This window comes from Lichenostomus cassidix, chromosome 6 (genome assembly GCF_008360975.1).
Source record: "Lichenostomus cassidix isolate B80296 chromosome 6, HeHo_3.0, whole genome shotgun sequence".
Lineage (NCBI taxonomy): Eukaryota > Metazoa > Chordata > Aves > Passeriformes > Meliphagidae > Lichenostomus > Lichenostomus cassidix.
In genome coordinates, this window is record NC_139487.1 from 26,122,267 (window position 1) to 26,143,293 (window position 21,027).

At 39.3% G+C, this 21,027-nt stretch overlaps 2 protein-coding genes across 3 annotated transcripts in view; both read right to left on the minus strand.

Moving 5' to 3' along the window:
• Nucleotides 1-2,485, minus strand: part of OGDHL (oxoglutarate dehydrogenase L) — a 55,687-nt gene extending 53,202 nt beyond the window's left edge. Inside the window, exon 1 of the mRNA XM_085064105.1 lies at nucleotides 2,402-2,485. The gene's annotated coding sequence lies outside the window, so the exon portion shown is untranslated. The remainder of the gene's footprint in view (nucleotides 1-2,401) is intronic.
• A 6,556-nt stretch (nucleotides 2,486-9,041) lies between these two features.
• The window catches only part of PARG (poly(ADP-ribose) glycohydrolase), a 60,546-nt gene continuing 48,560 nt past the window's right edge, over nucleotides 9,042-21,027 (minus strand). Inside the window, exons 14-19 of one of the 2 annotated variants that reach the window (XR_014852984.1) lie at nucleotides 20,230-20,308; nucleotides 19,309-19,417; nucleotides 16,549-16,654; nucleotides 13,242-13,370; nucleotides 12,075-12,473; nucleotides 9,042-11,956 (exon numbers count right to left, since the gene is read on the minus strand). Coding sequence is in view for 1 of the 2 variants with exons in the window: in XM_085064117.1 (XP_084920243.1) it covers nucleotides 12,301-12,473; nucleotides 13,242-13,370; nucleotides 16,549-16,654; nucleotides 19,309-19,417; nucleotides 20,230-20,308 (596 nt within the window). In the remaining variant the exon portion in view is untranslated. Of the gene's footprint in view, nucleotides 12,474-13,241; nucleotides 13,371-16,548; nucleotides 16,655-19,308; nucleotides 19,418-20,229; nucleotides 20,309-21,027 lie in introns of both variants that reach the window. The other variant, XM_085064117.1, reaches the window with a different exon arrangement.

Sequence of the window (21,027 nt, forward strand, 5' to 3'; positions counted from 1 at the left end):
TGGCCAACAGATTATTTTCAAGTGATTTTATTCTCCAAACATATTTCTGGATAGAATCAAACTGCAGGAGCCCATTTGTCTGGCCACAGATCTGTTAGAGAGAGACAAGCTAGACAATAGAGCCGATTGAAAATCAGGAAAACACAACTTCTACTTGGTGGTTTCACAAGTCTTTCCTAATAAACTAGCCCATTACAGCTACAAGAACAAAAGCAACTGTTGCTGTAATTATTTCTTTGATACCTCACTGTATTTTCATTAAATTCTTAGAGTAAACAATTAACCACAGTATATACAAAGCAGCAAGTGAATCAGTAAGATACGTAGGTTAAGGACGAACTCTGGCATACAACATTTATTATGGCTGCCAAATAACGAATTCATGTGGAAATTAGCAAGAGCACTAAACTTAATTTGTCCTGCTATTTTAATGGGAGGTTAGTACATTGGCAAGCAAAACAGTGAGAAGTCTTCCCACTAATTGTGGAAAAAGATCACCACTGGCACTGCAAAAGAGCCTGCCAGCATTTGGCATGATGACAATGAACAAACCACTGCCAACTGCCCTTTACTTAACCAAGGCAGAATTGAAAATATCATCTTCTGTTTTACCAGTGGATTAGGAAAAACTTCTGGCAAATTGTTTTCAGTAATTGCAGGTGTTTCATTAGAGAATTCTAACAAAAAAAAATTATTTTTGATACCTTTCTTTTGGCTACATCTAAAACACACCGCATTTTGTTAGATTGTCCATTTAGGTGACAATAAAACATCAAAGTACCCTGACTTCACCATACTCAACTGCAAAATTTTATTAATCTCTTTAGAACTATACCACTGACTGTGTTTTCTTCAGGAGGATCTATTTTGATTTTTAATGCTATTTATCCGGATGAAGGAATGTGTAATTATCTTTCCACTTCTTTTGTTTGAAAGAAAATAAGGCAAGACAGTCCTCCATCAGCTAAAACTTCTGGGGGATCTGAGATTTACAGCTCTCACTAGGAGCAGGGTTTGCTAATGAAGCTTTTGAAGCCACAGTGGCAGTGTTTGATTGTAATTGCTGAAAGGTGACTCTTGAAGAGCATTATTTGCACTAATCAACACCACATTGTGCCTCAAAGCTAGAGTTCCCTTAGAAGAACTGTCCCTACTGAGTTATTCTGCAATAACTAAACAGGCTTTTCAATTTAATTCTCTTTTTCAGAAGTAAAAACTTATCTGTTTTTCAATGGGATCCTTTGCAGTTCCACTCCAAACCTGTTGCACAGTTAAAACTTCATCATTTCTGTCTAACATGTTCCTCTGCCATTCCCAACCCTTTCTCTTCTGGTGCCAGAGACAAAGGGACCATCTGCAAAAACATTAATGTAAGACATCCAAGGGCGCAGGGGTGGGCTGGGAATATCAAATCTGGTACATGTAGAGTCACAATCACTTCTTATTTTCCTGATGGTGGTGATTTGGAAACATTACATTCACAGTGCTGAACTCAGCTGGCCAGTATAAGTGATTCTGCTTCACAAGTGAAGCAGCTCTGTGCTTTCTTTATGTTTAGTTGCCAGCAAACTGTGAATTGTTTTCCTGTAAAGAGGAAACACCTGATCTGACTAGACACATCTCAGTTACCAAAGTGACCTTCTGTTCATGCTTCATGGGGAGTGTTGATCCACTCCAGCAGCCAAATACATTTTCAGAAAAATAATGCTGGTGCCACAGCAAAAATGCAGCAATTCACCCCAAACTTGCCCCCAGTGTGTAGTTTTGCACTCGTTTCATCAACTTGGAACAAACTGTTCTAACTTTGCTCTGAATTCCTTTCAGAATAGTTTGTGATGCTGTCCATGCTGTCACATTACAGAAATCCCCCTATTTTACAAACTCCTCACCCATCAATGCTGAGCTTACTGAATTGTTCTAATGCTTATTAACACAAGGCAGTTGTAGAGCTCAGGGCAGAGCATCATAACAGCATCCAGCTCTCCAGTCTCTGCAGGCCAGTTACCAGTGGATGTCTGGAATTGTACTTGCGTCACTTTATGTGAAAAGAGTATCTCTACAGCTCCATTTGAAGGCATTTTGAGCTGCATGAAATCCTAGTCTGATGAATCACATCACCTTCAATGCACAGAACACTACATGAAGAACAACATCATTAAGTGAAAGGCAGGACCCACAGTGAGATGAGTTTTGGCTGTAATGATGCTAGGTTCGGAGTTTTAGTGCTATTGCTGTGGCAGCCGAAGGCAGTTACAGATGTTGCCTTAACAAACAGACCTTTCCTGCATAAACCCATTCCCTGGATGTGCATAGTGCCTGTGGGAGGCTGTCACTGAAGCCAATTATAGAAAAATATTGAAAAGTCTGTAAAGGTGTCTGGCAAGTGAGAAATAAATCCTACCCGTCATTTCTTACTCAATCCAGCTAGCAAATCATGATCCTCAGTCATCAGCACCTCGGCCCTTGTAGCACAGGAAGGATCTAGCTACGAAGAGCAAGGATTTCATGTCACTTTGGGGACTGTGATTAGCCCAATCCTTAAGTAAATGAGTGGATCAGGCAGTTCAGTCAATACTCTAAAGCCACTAAGCATGGCTGGCACACGCTGTCACCACCGGCGCTCCGCCTGCGACAGCGGCTTAGCGGGAGCGACCCCCGGGGCTGAATTATGACTGCTCCTGCAGACAGGGTGAAGCTTTCGGGCGAGGCTGAGCTCATCGGCCAGACGCTGCTGAGGAGCCGTCAGCCCAGAACACAAGTAGAAAGCAAGCACTTCAGTAAATAAAGAGGCTTTTGCAAGGAATTCACACCTTGTCAAGCATGGGACAAAACACACGTGGATTGCACCCACTAGGACTGGTTTGTGGCAATGTGTTTGACCTCTGTAAGGAAAGGGTGCTGCCTGTGTCTGCTGGGCACTGGCTGAGCAAGGGACACTCACCTCCGCCGTTCAGCCCACTGCAGAGAATTTCCCCCCACCTGGGCGAATTAACAATACTTGTTTTCAAAAGGCGCTAAGATGCAAACTACAAATACAACATTATGAAATGTGGGCCACTAGTGTTATATCTCAGCCCTGGAGAAATATTAAGGCAGCAGAGAATACCTGGAGTTATTTGTTATTTCAAGATGCTGGTCATTGTGATCCATACATTCCTGTGTTGCACCATCCAATAAAACACTGACCAAGTATCGTTAGAGATCAGAATTCAAAGTTAGATTTAACTTCCTTAAGATATGGTTCTGTCAGGTCATTGCCACAAGAATTTTCAGAACAGCAAATCCTCCCCCTGCTCATTTAAGTATATAAATGCCTTATTTTGGTCATAAATTAAACATATTTCATGGGTACAATTTTACATTGGACTGTAACATAAACCAATCTCAGAGGAATTTGTTAAGATTTTGAGGCTCTCTGAGGGTCACATGTAATCAAGATTTGGGACAAAAATAAGGGGATGCTTGTCTAAAGCAAACAGAAATTTGATTAGCCCTGAAACCCTTCAAGTTACTGGGGTCAAAGACTTTCCTAGTAGGCAAAGAAGGTTCCTGCTGTCAGTCAGAGAAACAAACCCCATCCAAAACTGACATGCAGAAGATGTAGTTTCATCTGAGTGTTTCCAGCTCTCATGCCAATGACTGGAAACAATTTTAAGACTTCAAAAACTTTAAAACAAAACCAACCCCAAAAAAAAATCAGTCAGAAGATTTAGAGCCACAGATGCTGAAGTCATATGACTTTAGGAGGTACTGAGCTGTCATTAGAAATTTCTCATCCTCATGATTGCTCACAATCAAGTAGTCCAGTTTCAGATAAGAGAAAAAACAGCTCCAAGTCTGTTGCATTTTAAATTCAATGTGCTGGGTTTGGCTGCTGGTTTTTGTGCACGTGGAATTGGCAGAATGAGGGAAGGGTGGATTCAATCAATCAGTAGGTCTTTTTTTTCCATCTGAATGCTCAGGAAATTGTCATCACCAACAGTAAAGTCTAAATGCCACTTAGCTGAGATTTACAATGTGGATGAATTAGAAGCCTCCTTTTCTCAAAGTTGTGATATGTTCAGTCCATGTCCAGAAGACACTGATTGCATTTTTTCTCACCTTTCTGCTCAAAATGCAAAAGTTTTGATTTTCCACAGAATGTAAAATTAAACATCCCTTCACTCCTGACCCACATTTGCTGCAGGTCATTTAATTATGAATGAAAATGCCACTTTGTTTATATGAGTTCCATTTATGACAGAGATTAAGTTATGAAATTTGTTCTCCTGGCATCTTATTAATACTGCTCTGCTGTAAAATTCCTCAGGCAACAGGCGAAATAATGACTTAAAACTGCAATATGATAATTACCTAACAATGCAGGCATTTTGAAGATTTGACAATACAATTTTTAGGACCTTATCTTTTATATAAAAGGGTGTGAAACACTTACAATTACCTTAATTTATTTTCATGACATTTTGGTTTAGATCCAATCAATTCCTACTACATTAAAGAAAATTTTGTCATTATTCAATTACAGGATTTAGCTATTCACAGCAATTTTCTTAACCTTTAATTTTGAAAAGGTATGTCTTCAAATCAGCAAAATTAACTTTATGCCATGATGAAACGCTTTGATCTATACAGTGCCTTTATTGCATCTGGTATGCCAAGATGCTTTGATGAACGAAAATAAAGTGCAAATTCAGCACTTCCCATCACCTTCCAGCTGAAAGCCAGTTGTACATGCGCAGAGGAGCCAAGTCCTCACTGATGGAAGGCCACAGAACAGGGTTCTGCTGAAGCATCTCTAAAAGAGATGCCATAAACTACATCTAAATCTTAAGTGGACACTATTAACTAATTGATTTATCTCCCTCCCCTTTCAAATGCAAGTAAACAAAACTTCTCTCTGCTTAGTGGTAATTCACACAGTTCAGGATCATTAACTTTCCTAAGCATCCCTTTAAAGGCAACACCTGACATAGAAATAGCACAAGAGATTAATCAACAACAATGGGTTGTCGATTCCTAGGGTTAAATTCCTAGGCAAAGATCTTTAATATAGTGCTTTTCTCCCTGGTCACTTCTGCAAGGCCAGGAGTGCCAGGGGGACACCCTGCTCTCTCTTCAAATGGATCCAGTTCCTCATTGCTCTGGTTATTCGCTGTCGCAAAAGAGGACCCCATTAACATGGGAACATTGTTACCTGATAAAATGCACAAGCCCATGGAAATAGTTCACTGAAAACCTACTCTCTGGTGTTCCTGCTACACAAAACTACTTGAACCAACCAGGCAGTCTGGAGAAAATTTTCCATATTTTTCTTATTCTCAATTTTAAAGTTGCAAGATTCTGGATATATAAGGTGCTCAATTTTTTCATTTCCACATGGAGCTCCAACACAGACATGACTTACTTGGACACTTACAGTCAGAGCTTCATTGGTGTTTTCAGAGAAACATCACCTTTTTTTTTTCTCCCCTGCAAGCAAAGCAAGACTACTGTCAGTATCCAGTCAGAAGTCTTCCACAAATGAAAAACATCAATCAAACAGGCGTTGAAGGAAACCCATACAGGTGTTTCTTCCCGGACACCAACACATGGGAGGTGGCAACCCAGCAAATGGGAACACAGAAACAAAACTCAATTGCCTCCTGAAAGTGTTTTCTGCCTTCCTTGCAAAGATCTGCAAACTTTGATACTAAAGGCTAATTGGGAACACACATCCCTGTCCCCCTTTATAGATGGTCTTGATGATTTCTGAGAGAATCCAAGCATCACACTTACAGAGCATGACTATAGAAGATAACTGTAATAAATGTGAAAACTGAAGTTTGCCCCGATTCTGTCTTTGCTTTTCTGGTTTATTTTTTAACAGGTACTATTAGCAATTTCTGAGAATAAATGTAATGGTTCTCCACAATCAAAATAATTTTCTATCTCCATCAGGTGATCTCCTAAAAGGTGAAAGCACTGTCTTTGAGCAAGAAGATTGCGGTTTTCCCCTGTAGCCTCCTAACACACTCATCCACCCTGAAAAGATGTCAGATGCTCAACAGCCATTACAGAGCACATCCAGACAGGATTTACATGGATTTAATTCCTCTCACACTCCAGATGTTGTTCTGAGTGTAAATTACAGTTCACACAAAAGCTAGCAAACATTGTACTTCCAGGCAAAAACACCCATAATGCCTGTAACATTTAGCAAAGGTCAGATATATTAAAAAAAGGATCACATATGGCTATATTAAAACAAAGAGTTTGTAACTTGTCAGTCCTGTCTTCCTACAAAAATAGCCTTATAATGAAAGCTCAGGATTTACATAGGGACAGTGATTAGATGCTAACACACATATGTATGTCTTAGATCCAAGCTGGTAGCATCATGGGGGGCACTATATTCCTGTTTCTTGTTAGCTCTAAACGTGGACTTTTAAAACAAGCCTTACTGGTCCTTTGTTCCCTTCTTATTCAGCTTTGCACAAACGCAGCTTTTATTTGTGCAGAATCTCACTTAGATAATATTAATTACAAAAGGAAGCAGCTGTAGTAGGTATAAAAATTCCAATCACTTGCAGAAATCATCTCTAAAAAACAAACAAAAAAAATGTTATTGAACTGGGCCTTCCACGTGAAAATAACTGAGAGCAGGATAGACAAAGCTTCTGTGCAAAGTTCTGTACAGAGAGAGTAGGTGCTTATCTATATGTTACATGAATTTTCCAAGAGGAGATTTACACAAAACAATGTTTATCACTTGGACAGAAGGAGATGAGGCTTGTCAGTAACATTAAGCCAACCAGGCATGCTCTTACCGTTTTACACCAAATGAATAAATTCCCTCATTGTATTCCTTTTCTCCAAAAATTTGAACATCAGAGTGGTCCTCTACGATACTCAACAATGAAAAAAAAAGGGCAAAAAAATCTCATCTCTTTAATATCACCTGTTCAATTTACCATTAATAATGAATAAAAACCACAGGGGAAAACATCAGCACAAAAACTTGTCTCATTTTTAGGCACATCAGCTGTGCAAAGAGTTTTCAGTACAATCCATCTGAGAGAGAGGACAGCTGACTGTAAAAGGCTGAGGTGTGTGAACTGTGGATAGCAGAGAGCCACCAAGCACAGCTAGCTTGTAAAGACAGTGCAATCTCACTCTCTCTCTAGATTCCTGTCCCCTGCTTCCCAGATTTACAGCTGATAAGCTACCTTATCAATGATCCACACTCCAGCAGTTCCTGGCAGCTTCTTTAAAGCTTCTTCAGTGTGTGTGCATACACAGCACAGTGCGCACACCCCCCACACATCCCAGCAGTGTCCCACAGTGTCACCAAGAGGACTTGGAACACACCAGTGCCTCCTTTAACTGCAGACCAAGTGCCACTTACCAGGACCACACAATGAAACTCTGGCTGACAGCTCAGCTCAGCAGCAATTGATGGTATTGCTGTAATGGAGTTATCAGTGACAAATACCTCCTATGCAACTTCCAGGTCACACTCACTTAAGCAATGATAAATGAGGATGAAACACTGTTAGCACAAAACAAAATCATAAATACTCAATTCTGCGTTTAAAAAACCCAGCGATTTCAGACAGCTGCTGCATCTCGCAGTCTCCGTGATTTTATGGATGTTCTCACCCTTGTCACAGAGGTGTCACAATATAGCAAAAGATGACTTTAAGTAAGTATTAAAAATAAAAAAGGAAAAAAAAAAAAGAAAAAACCTGAGTCATCCATCCAGAGCAAACATTGCATCACCCTACACTGGCTAATATACAATTACCTCAGTGAACCTAACAGAGTTTGTAACAGCTTTTGGAATCCCAAGGTCTGAGATCCATCTGTCCATCCTTCTGTCATAGAAAGCTGCTCAGGATGAGAGGATGCAGACTGTCTGAACATAGACATCAAAAGTTGTGAGATTCAGGTGTCTGGGACTCCTCTGTCCATGCAGTGATGTAGGTGGGAAAATAGAGAAAACGAGGAAAAGTCTGTGGTGAAGCAGCCCTTGCAATTGTGCTTTATCCCCAGGGTTATCTCCACAGGCTGCAGTTGCTTTTAAGAATTAATAAAGTGTATTCCTGAGGGTGTTTGCTGATTACAGTGAGATCAGTGACAGCTTGGGACAGGAGAGACTGGCAGCTGCTTCTGCACTGCAGCAGCACAACGTGAGCACCTTCTGCCTCCCCTGCACCTGGGATTTCCAAGGTCCAACATGAAGGGCATCAGCCCTTCTCTCCCCACCCAGTTGTCACGCAACCAAAACCTGCCACCCCTAGCCCATCCAGCACTTAGCCAAACACTGCCTATGGAGAATGGGATCCCTTTGGCCATTTCCATGAGCAGAGTTATCTGGGCACAGTGCAGCGAGCTCTGTGCTCAGCCACGACCCACCTGCAGACATTTCTGCAGACTTTGCTTCCATTGCTGCAGTTTGATGGACAAAATCCTTTAGTAGGAACACTGCAAACTTTGTAAGCACAGCTACATAAAAAACCTTAGGAGCACTCAAATAATATTTTTATCCTAATTTTCTGCAATGCTAAAAAAAATTAATTCCTTACTGGCTTAAAACAAGATTTTTGAAAAAGTTTGACTTGGTTTTACTTTAGGAGGGTCTTAGCCCCACTCTCACAAACCATACAGACACTTTTACAACATGTTAATTATTTATATATTTTTAGGGGGTTATTTGCTTTTATTTAGTGACATTTCCTTCATGAAGTTCAACGGATAATCCAACATTTATTTGCTTACTAAAAGCTTGGGAACATCAGAATATCTGCATATGGCCACACACAAAGATGAAACCTCACACTCCCACTGACACTCTTCCAATTTACAGCAGTTAATTGCTTTTTACAACGCTATGCAGACAGAAGCAACCACCACAATACTGTACAGGAAGAATATTTCTCAGCTCTGTGTTATGTGTCAATTTACTGCTACAACTATCTGCAGTATTGTGCCCTGTGCATTCAAATGTGCTGGAATTTTTCTGTCCTGGAAAGTATATTACGTGACAAATTACACAACACTGCTTCAGTCAGAATTTTTTAATTGTATTCCTACAAAATTATGTAAACATTAGCATACAGATCCAGAAAAATCAATACAATATAATGGTGCATAAACTGTAAGTTTAGAAGAATGTCAGGAACACTTCAACAGTTTATAAATTAATATATACAGTATTGGATACTCCTCATCAGATAAGAAACCTCACAACTGAGCAATTTAGGTGCAAGAGCTGTAGAACAACAGAAGTGCTCAGACACCAAACTTGACTACGAGGCAACATTGCAATCAACATGACTGCCTGTTGTTGTTTCATATTAAGCATTCAATTTAGCTGCTAAAAAGTATAAAGCACAAGTTTTGGTAGGAAGTTTATTTTCATTGGAAATCATATACCAAACATCCCTAAAATAATAAAAAATCCCAAACACAGAACATTCCATCACCAGCTATCTGGAAGAGTGAAAGTGAAGCTTTCTAGGCTGCACAGGAGATCACTGGCATCTCCATTCCACACTACTTCCCCTGGAGCACCAAAGGCATTGCCAGCTAAAGGAAACATTTTGGGTAGTTTGGAAATGGGGAGTGGTGGGTGGGGGGGAAAAAGAAAGATGCAGAGCATGTATTGGGCTGACAAGCAGCAATCTGGGCAGTTCAGCTCTTTACTGAATTAGAACATCATGGGAATGTAACACCATTGTTAACTAATTCTGGGCTATTTTGCTTAAAAAAAACCCAGAACAAACAACAACAAAATAATCTGCCTGCCTGTGATCAAAATCATATTCAAAGCACTCTTACAATGTTGCCTTTTACAAGATCAGGAACACACCATAGAATGCAGGATATATCACTCTTATTCAGACAACACATGAAATGGAAAATGAGTTATTTTCCTTTCTTCCTGTCCATTTAAGCATAATTCACAGGAAAAAAAAGTATGGTAAACATATTGTAATAAATGATCTCAAACAAAAGGCATTCTTCCCCATATTAGAAAATGCTCACTGTATCACTGACACTACAGACTGCATAAAAAGACTAGGATTATCCTGGAAGCACTTGACATGGCAAGAATTCTTTTAACTGCATACCTATAATACGATCGTCAGAGAATCTCTCCAAAGTTAAATTCTTCTGTTTCTAGAGTTGAAGTAGAATTTCATTCCATCATATTTTGGTACATTTTTTATACTTGACCAATCACTTCTCACAATGACAATTAATATTGCACTAATGAAGAAGTACTTATAAAGGGGAGGTCATATCTAGCCATCCAAAGCTTTTAGGTTTTTTTTTTTTTCCAGTTGTTTAGGAACAAATTCTGTTCATCTCTTCCACAGGAGATCCTGAGTAGTAAGGTGAAGAAGGTTTGGCAGATAGCACCAGTTTTCCATCACTTGTCATAATTCACAGGGTACATCTATCATCAGCAATGCATCTAGAAGCATTATCATACTTGAACCTAAATGCCCAAATAAGAGCTAACAAAACAGTTATTCCTATTGCCAGAATCTGAGCCAACACTGAAACACTAGGAGCAGGAGAAAAGCTTTCTACTAAATCTGAGAACACAAGTTGCAAACACAGAAACAAATCCTGAAATTCTAGCCAAAATATTTTCTTTATAATGGATGGGGGTGGAGGAAACTACAGCTGGTGGGAAGAACAGGAAGAAACTTCTGCGTCCATCACTTCCCAAGCAACACACCTGCAAGCTGCCCACTTAGAATTAATGCCAAGGTACAGCACCCTGAAGGTGTTTATTAATGACCCAAACTCTTTCCTCTTGCTTCCCCCAGAACAGCTCAAGCAGAATGTGATTTATTCTAAGCCAGACTGCCAACAGCTTCCAGCATTTAATTACCATGGTGTGTTTGAGGCTTGGAGAAGTTTTATCTGACATAACTCAAAAGGATTCATTGATTAAGAGACGTAGGTCACTACATTTTGGCTGCAGGTTTTACTTGTATTGCTACCTTGCAATAGCAACTATGACAGACAAAAAAATTTAACACAGAAGAGGTTAAACTTAGGAATCTGGGCTGAGCTTTAAGTGGGGCTTAAACTACTAATAGACAAAAGTCTCACTAGATTTGCCCTGTACATAGACCTGAAAAAGTTTTATCACAGATATATCTGAAGTTTTGTGTAAACTATTAAGGTACTACAGCAACACTAATTTGGTATTCACAGATAGTAAAAGCACAGGTTTTTGACATGTTTTGCCAACTCTTCGCTGTTACTCCCATGTCTAAAATGACACAGGCAAAAATTCCTAACAAGACCTCAGGTTTTTATCTATAGCCTGCAGACTTTCCTCCCACTGATATGTGATTTGTTTCCTCACTCAGGTATCCCATGGGGATCTTATACTCACATATATGCATACAGAGATAAGGGAGAACTGATATGACAACATGAACACAACTAGCAGACCTCAACTCAAAATACTGCCAGCAGCACTGAACCTTGAGAAACTTCCAGTAGACTAATGTGTCTAAGACCTTGTTCAATGTGGTAACAGATAGCACCAACAAAATGGTATCAAAGAGTGTCACGTGAAAATCTTTCCCTCTGCTTCCAGCTTTGGTCACATTCCTCATTTTCCCACTCATTGTTTTTTCTCTACTTCTCTATACTAACTTTTATGTCTGATTTGGTAAAGAACATGCAGTTGTGAAATGCATTCTTGGCTCCTCTAGAATTTTTCAATTTTTAACTACTTATTAAAAAAATAAATTAAACCCAGGATATTTTAAGATAAGTGAATGAAAACTTTGGTAAGAACACTGATGGTACCTTGGCAGTCTTCAAGGATTATGACAATTTTCAGTAAGAACAATCATTAAAACGCTTCTCTCTAACATCATCCCAGGAGTTACATGGCTGTCTGTACTCCAGCTCTAAGCCTCCATGAGAAATCTACATAAGAGCTCTGAAAAATAAAGGCAAAGAAGTACAGGGAAATCTTAAGTTTTTCAGGAATTTCAAGTGAAATATACACGTGTAGCAAAATATTCTACTTAACAAGGTATAATGCAAACCAGACTTACCAAAGAAATTTTTTCTGTACACACATGAACAAGGTTTTCATGTATGAAACCATCAAACAAATAAATCTCATATCTCAAAGGTGTTTGTGGGGTTTATTGTTTTGGTGTTATACATAACTACTAATGCAGTCAATATAAATGAAGCCAGCTCATTCATTATGTCCAGCTATTCACACAAGATACCAGTGGGAGGTGATAAACATTATTCTGATCAAATACATTTATTTTAATCTTCAAAACACAACCCTTTTTCTTCATCCTCGTCATCATCATCAGTAGAATCTGCATAGGACTCGACGGTGTTGTATATGAAAGAGTACAGCTTGACATCTGGTCCTGAAGTAGAACAGTTTCTGCATTGCTCATTGTAGTATCTCAGCAACAGCCTATAAATGTCCCCTTCAAAAACCAAAAAGAAATCATTAAACACCACATAAGAACATGCCATATGAGCAATGTATGATTGCAAAGGAAGGCTGGATATGCACATGCATGCTGAGATAGTGGCTAGGAACATCTCTAAATGGGCAGTGACAGAAGAGGGAGATGACTGTGTAATGGGAATGTTGGCAGGTTGTTCAGAACACAGGATGGGCTCCCTCAACTTCCTGCACAAGCTATCCCAACATTATGCTTGCATACACATTACTTACAAATGGATTGCCAATTACCCAGCTTTGTTCTTCTGTCCCAGAAATTAAAAGACACTTAACAGGTACAGTAGGACAATGGATACACTGCTTTTCTTGTATTGCTACTGGATAACACATCAGCCCACATCTTGCAGGATCAAGACACAACCACTAAAAGACAAATTTCTATCAAGAATGCCTAAGCAGTTTTTCCATTTCAAAGCATTACTGAGCTACATCAAAAGCTTTTGCAAATCTTCTACCTACCGCAAGTATCTGTATTTTTTAAATTCTACAGCATAACTCCCAAGTGAATTAGAAAAGCATCCTAGAATAAGTGTTCCAATTGATTAGCACAGTGCAGTTGATCCCGAATCAGAAGAGCTCCCCATTCTGAAAACAGGTAATAAACCAAATAAACCAAGACCCATTTGCTTGAGTTCAGGACTTGGTGCCAGGAATTCATATTGGAAAAATTCTACTTATAGAGATGTTTTTTTCTCTTTTCTGCACACAAAGATTTCTTTTTGCTCACCAATAGTTTGGCCCTTCTCACAGAGAAAAGTATGCATGCTGTAAATGTCCCTCATCAGCTCCACATCTCCAAAGGTGAAATAAACAATATCACGTCCAGCCTCAGCAGCTGCCAATATCTGAATTAAGGCTGAAATATGGAAAAAAGATTTTTCATTAACACAGGATAAAACAATTTGCTGAAGGAAAAAACACAGCCTAAGTTTACAGCAAACTATCATAGCATCCATTTCCATGTGGATGCTGCAAAGCAGTACAAACAACAGGTAGATAAGTATTACTTCCACTTTTTAAATAAAGAATGCTGGGCACTGCAGGTCAAGAGTGTTGAAGCATTCTGCTAAAGTTCTTAGTGATGTCCACCCTTACTTAAAACTGAGAAGGGTTTATTTTGGTCCATGTCTGCCCCTATGCAGCATGCAGCCATTAATTAGCCAATAAATGCCAGTGGCAGCATAAGGCAACAGAGCAGCACCTTCCATCCTGGTTTGAGCTACATGCATTGAGCTACAGACAGTGGGGTAAAAAGCATCCATGGGCACTTGGCATTTTCCATTCTGTGCCACCTGTCAGAAGAAATGGAGCCAACCCTTCTACTAGGTAAGCTATGCAAAGGGGGAGCTGACCCAACTTTTAGCTCCACGAGGAGATCTATGGTTCTGCAGCCTCTTCCCACATAATTTAAGGTGCTCATTATACTTGCAATAGAAGTTTGCAGCATTGAATACGACCTATATGACCTTATTCTGACCTATGAGGAGTGATGTCAGCAATGCAATTCATGTTATTTAACTTCCAGCTTTCTGTCAAACTCATTGGCCCAAGCTGCATCCCAAGTTCTGCCAACGGCTAACATTACTATATAGACAGATTTTGTTCCTCCATATGCAAAAGAAAGAAAAATATTTCCTATCTTGGTAACAGGTTTTTAAAGATTCACCTTGAGAAATCATCTGGGGTATTGATCCTAAGTAGTGCAGCTGAGCCAAGCTAATGAGCCACTGCAATTGGAGAAAGCAGCTCTGGTTCACTTCTCACCCAGCTCCTGACTTTTCTGCAGCTCTCTGGTGCCCATCAGACATCATTGTGCCAATGCCATTCACCAAACTGGCAGAAAAGTTATAGATGAAGAAAAAAAGCTAATTGTTTTCTGCTAGAACAGCAGCTGAATTGGCTGAGTGAAAGGTTTGCTAAGAGACAGAGCTAAGGCAAGGGAGGGCACCAGACCACAGAGCCAAGAACAGTGAAGGGAGAGAAGAAACAATGAGGGGGAGAAGAAAAACCAGGACCCTTTCAGGCAGCACCAAACTTAAGAGTGCAGCTTTTTCACCAGCCAGCACTGCCAGGCTGGAGTGCCACAGAGGTGTGTAATCAATCAAAGGTTCACTTCAGGGAACTAAACAGTCCAAACAATGGACCCCAGCAACTATTTCATCTGCTGCAGCTTGTCTTACTTCAGAGCCTGTTGGTGCAGCTCTGATATGAATTCTTCCTTTTTCTACCCAGTAAGAGTTATTTAAAATGTGATTAATATTGTCTTTGTAAAGATTAATTTAAAATAAAACTGCATTACCACCTGCTAGTGGAAGCTAAATAGAAAGCTGTTCAGAGCTCAAGAATCTTTCACATTTTTAAACAGAGACCTATTAAAACACTGCATTCTTTAATAAAAAAAGATCCTCTTGTAAACCCATAGCCAAAATTATAAATTACATGATCCACATGTGAAATTAATCTCAATCTGGGAATGATACTTTAATTAAACTACTGAACCAGCTGTGGATTTAGTAAAGCTTCAGTAGTTCAGCTTTTAAAGAGTCTAATTAACTAGCTTGCATAGGGGAACAGAACCTAATGAATGTTATTATTCATTCCAAACAAACAAAGCAGTTTCACTTTATAAGATATTAAAAATACCCTACTGTTTATTTTGAATTGCTGTAGATCTTACAAAACAAGGATCACAATTTCTGTCAAGAAAAAGACTTCACAATCTTCTGGACATTAATGATACACAATACCATGGAAAATTTCCATGCTACTGATACAGAAAGAAGCATCACAGGAAGAGCAACAGAGCCTGTGGTACTGGGGTCTGGAGGGATCTGAGCTCTCTTGCCCCTTGCACCCAGCTGATGTGATCCCACTTAACTCCTGGACTTGCACCTGAAGGAATGGCTGTACTGACATCCCTTCTGCTACATTAAAAAAACATACATGGGATATTACAGCTCAGATCCAAGACCCTATCAAATTAAAGTCTTTATTAAACCTTCCTAACATAAATCAAGTATGATCAGATCCTACAATAAATACTAGTCCTGATATTGATAAGGTATGCATTTGGCAGCCTATTTTATGTAATGGAAATCAAAAAACAACTGCCAAGAACTCAATGAGCATTGAGAAGAAGATAGATGCTTCATGAATTAAGCACATTAAGAAAGATAACTAATGAAGCTGGTAGCCTGATGACTGTGTCAATGTAGCTACCTAAAGCTGTTCTGAAAAGCATATTTTAAATAGCCTCCGAATGTTTGGAAACAACAAAAAAATGTAAATTCTATTTAGAAGTATATGAACCAGGATATGAATTTACATGTCAGGATCCATCAGTTCTTGAATTGATGGAAAATGTCTTAAACGAATGTAGGCATGTGATACCTGCTGCATTATAAATACTCTAATTAAATATAAAAGAACATGAGAAAGTGAGTGATATAGCAGGCAAGTCAGGAAAGAAAGTAGCACGTCTGAGTGACTGGAAACCTCTCTGGCATACAGCAATATATTAAGGAGCAAAACTAAACATTAAGCATTGCCAGCAAATTTGTGAAGCCTTGTAAATTACCAGGTACTTTAAACAGCTTTGCAGAGATATGAATATCAGGCAGAATCTAAAAAGACTGCTCCAGAAAGGTCAACTGATTTATGTGACTGACAACTGCAATGAACATGTTTTTCTGTGAACTAAAGCTGCATATTTGTGCTTTGGAAGGTTTCAGTGCTACAAGTCCTTGCAAACCCAGCATTTCACCATCACATGCTTACCGCACACTTTAAATTGAAAATAGCATAAAAGTAAAAAGCATAAAGAATAAAGTGCAATGCTTTTTTATTGTTTAAGGCACATTACTCGTGGCCTAAAGAGCAGCGCTAATGATGCAGTTCTCTAGAATGCCATTTCTTGGCACGAACATATTAATTAGAACAAAAGCAAAAAATGTACTTGAACATAAACATATGGCCAAGGATCAAAATGTAAGTTATTTGATTAACTTGAACATTAACTAATTGCTATGATTTACCTTTTAATCGGGAGTCCCCTCCAAAGGCACCACATCCCCAGTTTCCTGTGGCTATTGCAGAGAGATGTTGAGGTGGAACGTTGGGTCGAGAGAAGCCACAGTAGGCCTGCATGCAGACAAGAGGCAGAGATGAATTCGAGAGGCAACCCGGTGCCATACTTTCAAACAATAAGATAACAATCATCAGTACTGTTTTCTAGCAATACCAAATTTAAACTTCTTTAATATACTATTAGTATTCCTTTAAATTTGACATCAATAACAAAAAAATTTAGGGCAGGAAGATTTTTGCCTGATTTGGACCCAAGCTAAAAACAAAGATACAGGTGCTGAGCCCCAGGCATTTCATCATAACCACAAGAAACTTTTCAAGATAGCCTGAAAGGAAAATTAACTCAGACTTAAAATTTTCTTTAAATACCAGTCAGTCCTTGTAAAACATCATCAGCCAAACCAACATTATAAAAGTTGCAGTGATCTACCATAATTTATTTTAAAAATCTGAACCAAATCAATAAATTGAAAATTGTAGGCAGATCATAAATTCACTGATGTAGATAATTAGAATTTTGTACTAAGATATCAGTGAAGTTTACACACTGTACTTAACTGTCTTTTTTAGGGCTAATTTCATTACCAACTATGAAGAAACAAGCTGATGAATGTTAATTTAGCCAAGATGCTAAGATTTTACAACTAATTTAAATTAGTCCTTCAGCACTGTACATCATTTTGAGGGGGTATCTTCCCTTTCCAGCTGAGAATTAGGGCAGTGTGTTCCTATGTTTGAATTTATTTAAAATACATACTAAAATATTCTATACCCTCATGTACTGCAGAAGGCAAGAGGCTTTAGCCACAGTAGCATTGAGCTCTTATATTCAACACACAAGCTAAAGAAGAATCCCACTGCATCTGTAAATGTAGAACACCCTAAGGAGACTCATTAGCATGTTTTGATCCCCAAAATTAGCACATTAGCAGAGTATAACTGAATTAGCCTTCTTGGACTCCACTGCCCAGTAAACACAGCACTGGCACTGCTAGAACAGGCCACACAGCTCTCACTACCTATGCCTTATACCAGCCATGCCAGGCCCTAATTCTGGCCCATTAACCTTCTGATTAACTTAGGAGAACCTGCTTTGTGAACTGGAGACTGATTCCAGACAAAGCATGTTAGGAGATAAAATCTGTGCATGGGATAACAGCAAAGGCCTTGAAAACACTGGCACAGGTTGAAAGCTAAGGTCTCACTGATGGCAATTACCAGTCACTGAAAAAGTACAACCATAAAAGCTGGGAAAAGACTGCTTTCAACAAAAGAGCAGAAGAAAAACAAACGACAGGAAAACCTCAGCTATGCAGATGATAAAGCACCTGCCACAGCCTGGGAAAGTAACCCAATGTTCCCAAACATAACGCAGCACATAATCCAGGGCAGAGACCAAGGACTGGGAAACATCTCAAATATCTTACTTAAGGACAAGATCCCAAATTAGGGATGGCAGAGAAGAGGAAAAAAAAGACACACACCACAGTTCCAGCTTCCCCTGTCAAAGAGCTCTTCAGGCTGGCAACCTTGATGTGTGATTATCAAGGACCACAGTCACTGCAAAGTGCAGTTTTGTACACAAACAGCTAAATTAGGGCAGGGCCAAGGACTTACAACTTTGAAGATATAATGATACTGATTAATAATATGCAAGAATTATTAGTAAGAAGTGTATGAGTTTTGAATATCAGCTCAGAAGCTTTGTTTAAAGGATTAAAACTGGCCTGCATTATCAGTCTTCTCAAAGACTGTAAACTCTAACTGGCATGTATACACACATATGCAGCTGCAACAGCCCTGACAGCTATTGTGAAAATAAATGGGATGTATGAACAGCTGGATCTGATCTCAAGAAGACATCAATATATAAAAAGGTAAACTGCCAGGTGACATGTTAATACCCCAAGAGCAAGGAAAAAAAGCAAGTGGCACCGTATTTATGAACTGCCCCATGTTAAAACATGAGGCACCTCCTTTTCCACCTTGGCTGCACAGTTGAGTAGGATTCAACAGCACAAATCATAGGGAAAGAACTTCAACTCATAATTTAAAATCACAGAAATAGCTTGAGTTGGAAGTGACCTTAAAGATCATCTCGTTCCAACCCACCTGCCATGGGCTGGGATGCCATTCACTAGATCAGGTTGCTCAGGGCCCCATCCAACCTGGGACTGAATACTGCCAGGGATGGGGCATCCACAGCTTCCCTTGGCAACCTCTTCCAGTGCCTCACCACCCTCACAGTAAAGCATTTCTTCGTAATATTTAATTTAAACCTGTCCTCTGTCAGTTTAAAACCACTGCCCCTTGCACTGTCACTATCTGCCCACATCAGAAGTCCCTCTCACTTCTTTATATAAACCCCCTTAGGTAATGGATAGTTGAAATGAAGGCTCCCTGAAGCCTTCTATTCTCCGTGATGAACAACCCCAACTCTCAGCCTATCATTTAGAAGCAGGACAGAGAAGAGTTAACAAAATGTATATCCAAGTTTCATTTATGTTTTTGAAATTTATATAAAATACACCTTTGAATAGCATATCAAAGGACAAGAAACATATTTGACAACCTCTAACATGGGACAGCAAAAATCTGTCATATGAGACAACTAGGTAAGAACTTCGTTAGATGAAGACAATCATATAAAAATATTTGAAAAGATGCTATAAACATTAGACTGCAGGCTATTGTAAGAAGTTACTGGCCTTGTTGAGCTCTCTTCTAATTTTCTCTGGCCCAAACTGATCAAGGAAACGTCTGAAGTGAAATGCATCTATAGCAACAATTTCTGTGTAGCGTCGTTGCCATTCATCCCTAAAATTAGAGGGGAGAGAAAAGTAGATTATATTAGTTGTTTAATATCAGCCATATAACCCTGACTCAAAATGAGCAATTCCCTGCTCTTCTCTGTCAGAACTTCTCTGTTAGAAGCAGCTGAAAAGGTGAACTCATAACAGACAAAGGAGCACTTTTTCTTTGTGGGTTGGGAATGAAAGCAGAATCAGAAATGAGACAAGCCTCTCCATAAATTTAGAAATACTCTGGGCTAGACTTTGGGCATGAACGTGAAACAAATCTAATTACACAGCACTATTTATCAAGTATGTAAGAACACTGCAAGGTCAGTGTTTCTCTGTCTTCCTCCAACATTTAAATGAGAGTACACCGTGTATGTTTCTATACCAAATGAATAATTTTGTATATACACTCTAATGACATTGCTGGAGAAATAAATTCAAGAGCTCAGAGCTGTCATGGTATTGATTCTCAGTTTGCCACACATCAGCTGCACTATGGCATCTGAGGTATTGTTATCAAACTTCTTGTGACATTGCAAACCACAGTTCAGTCAGTATCTTAACAAAAATGTGCATTAAATACATATAACTCTAAACTGGAAAAAATGTTGGTCTAAGAACTGACATAAGGGCAGGTACCATTTATTAGCATCAGTATGGCTTAACCAATATGACAAAACTTCTTTAGCTTGTTGGCTCTACTCAAGACAGCAACATCAAGCAAATATCCTATTAAGGCAAATGCTAGGAAATACGCAAAAGTACCAAGTTTTCAAATTTCTAACATTTATTTATTCCTTCACTTTAAATACTTATGTGGAACTTTACCTAGGGGTCTTATCTTCGTGGCTCCTTGCCCACCGGTAACTCTCTGCATAGCCTGTGTACTCACTGTACTGCTCAGTACCTGAAACAAATGGTTTTCCAGATTACATATAAAATACATACTTTTTTTTTTCACTTGGCAGATCTTTGGTAGGAATCACTGCTTCTCCAAATGAACACGCAGCTCTCAGAAGCAATGGGAAACACAGAATTTGTATTTGCACCACTAATACAAGATTTCCTTGCAAGGCTCCTTTCCCACAGGTGATGAGCAGCACCCACCACAAAACATTAGGAGTGCAGATCTATGTATGCTGCCCAGTATATAACAAGAAGTGGTCAGCACCAACAAACTACCTCTGTAAAAGCACAAACACCAAAAACCCACAGTCTGGAACATACTTGGCTGCTCTTGAAAAGATCCAACAGGGTATCCTGGCAAGCATTAGAGGCTGTCAGAAAGCAGCTCCTTAAAGCCACCAGTAATTTTAGCTCCTATGCTCTGCTATACCAGCTCCTTTTCAAAGGTTTATCACAAGACCAAGAAGGAGCACATCTTAACCAAGAACAAGGATCACAACCTTTCTAAAAGGCTGCCTTTCACCTCATTTTATAGAGCTTCAGGATCTTGCTTCAAAACCTGGGGATTGCACAAATGCCTCACAGAAATACTCCTGAAGTAATGCCCCAGCAAAATCACACCTTTTCTGCTGCTCTGAGCTCATAACAGCTGAGTTTCAGAAGTAATCCCAGAATAGTCTGGGTTGGAAGGGACCCACAAGAATCACTGAGTCCAACTCT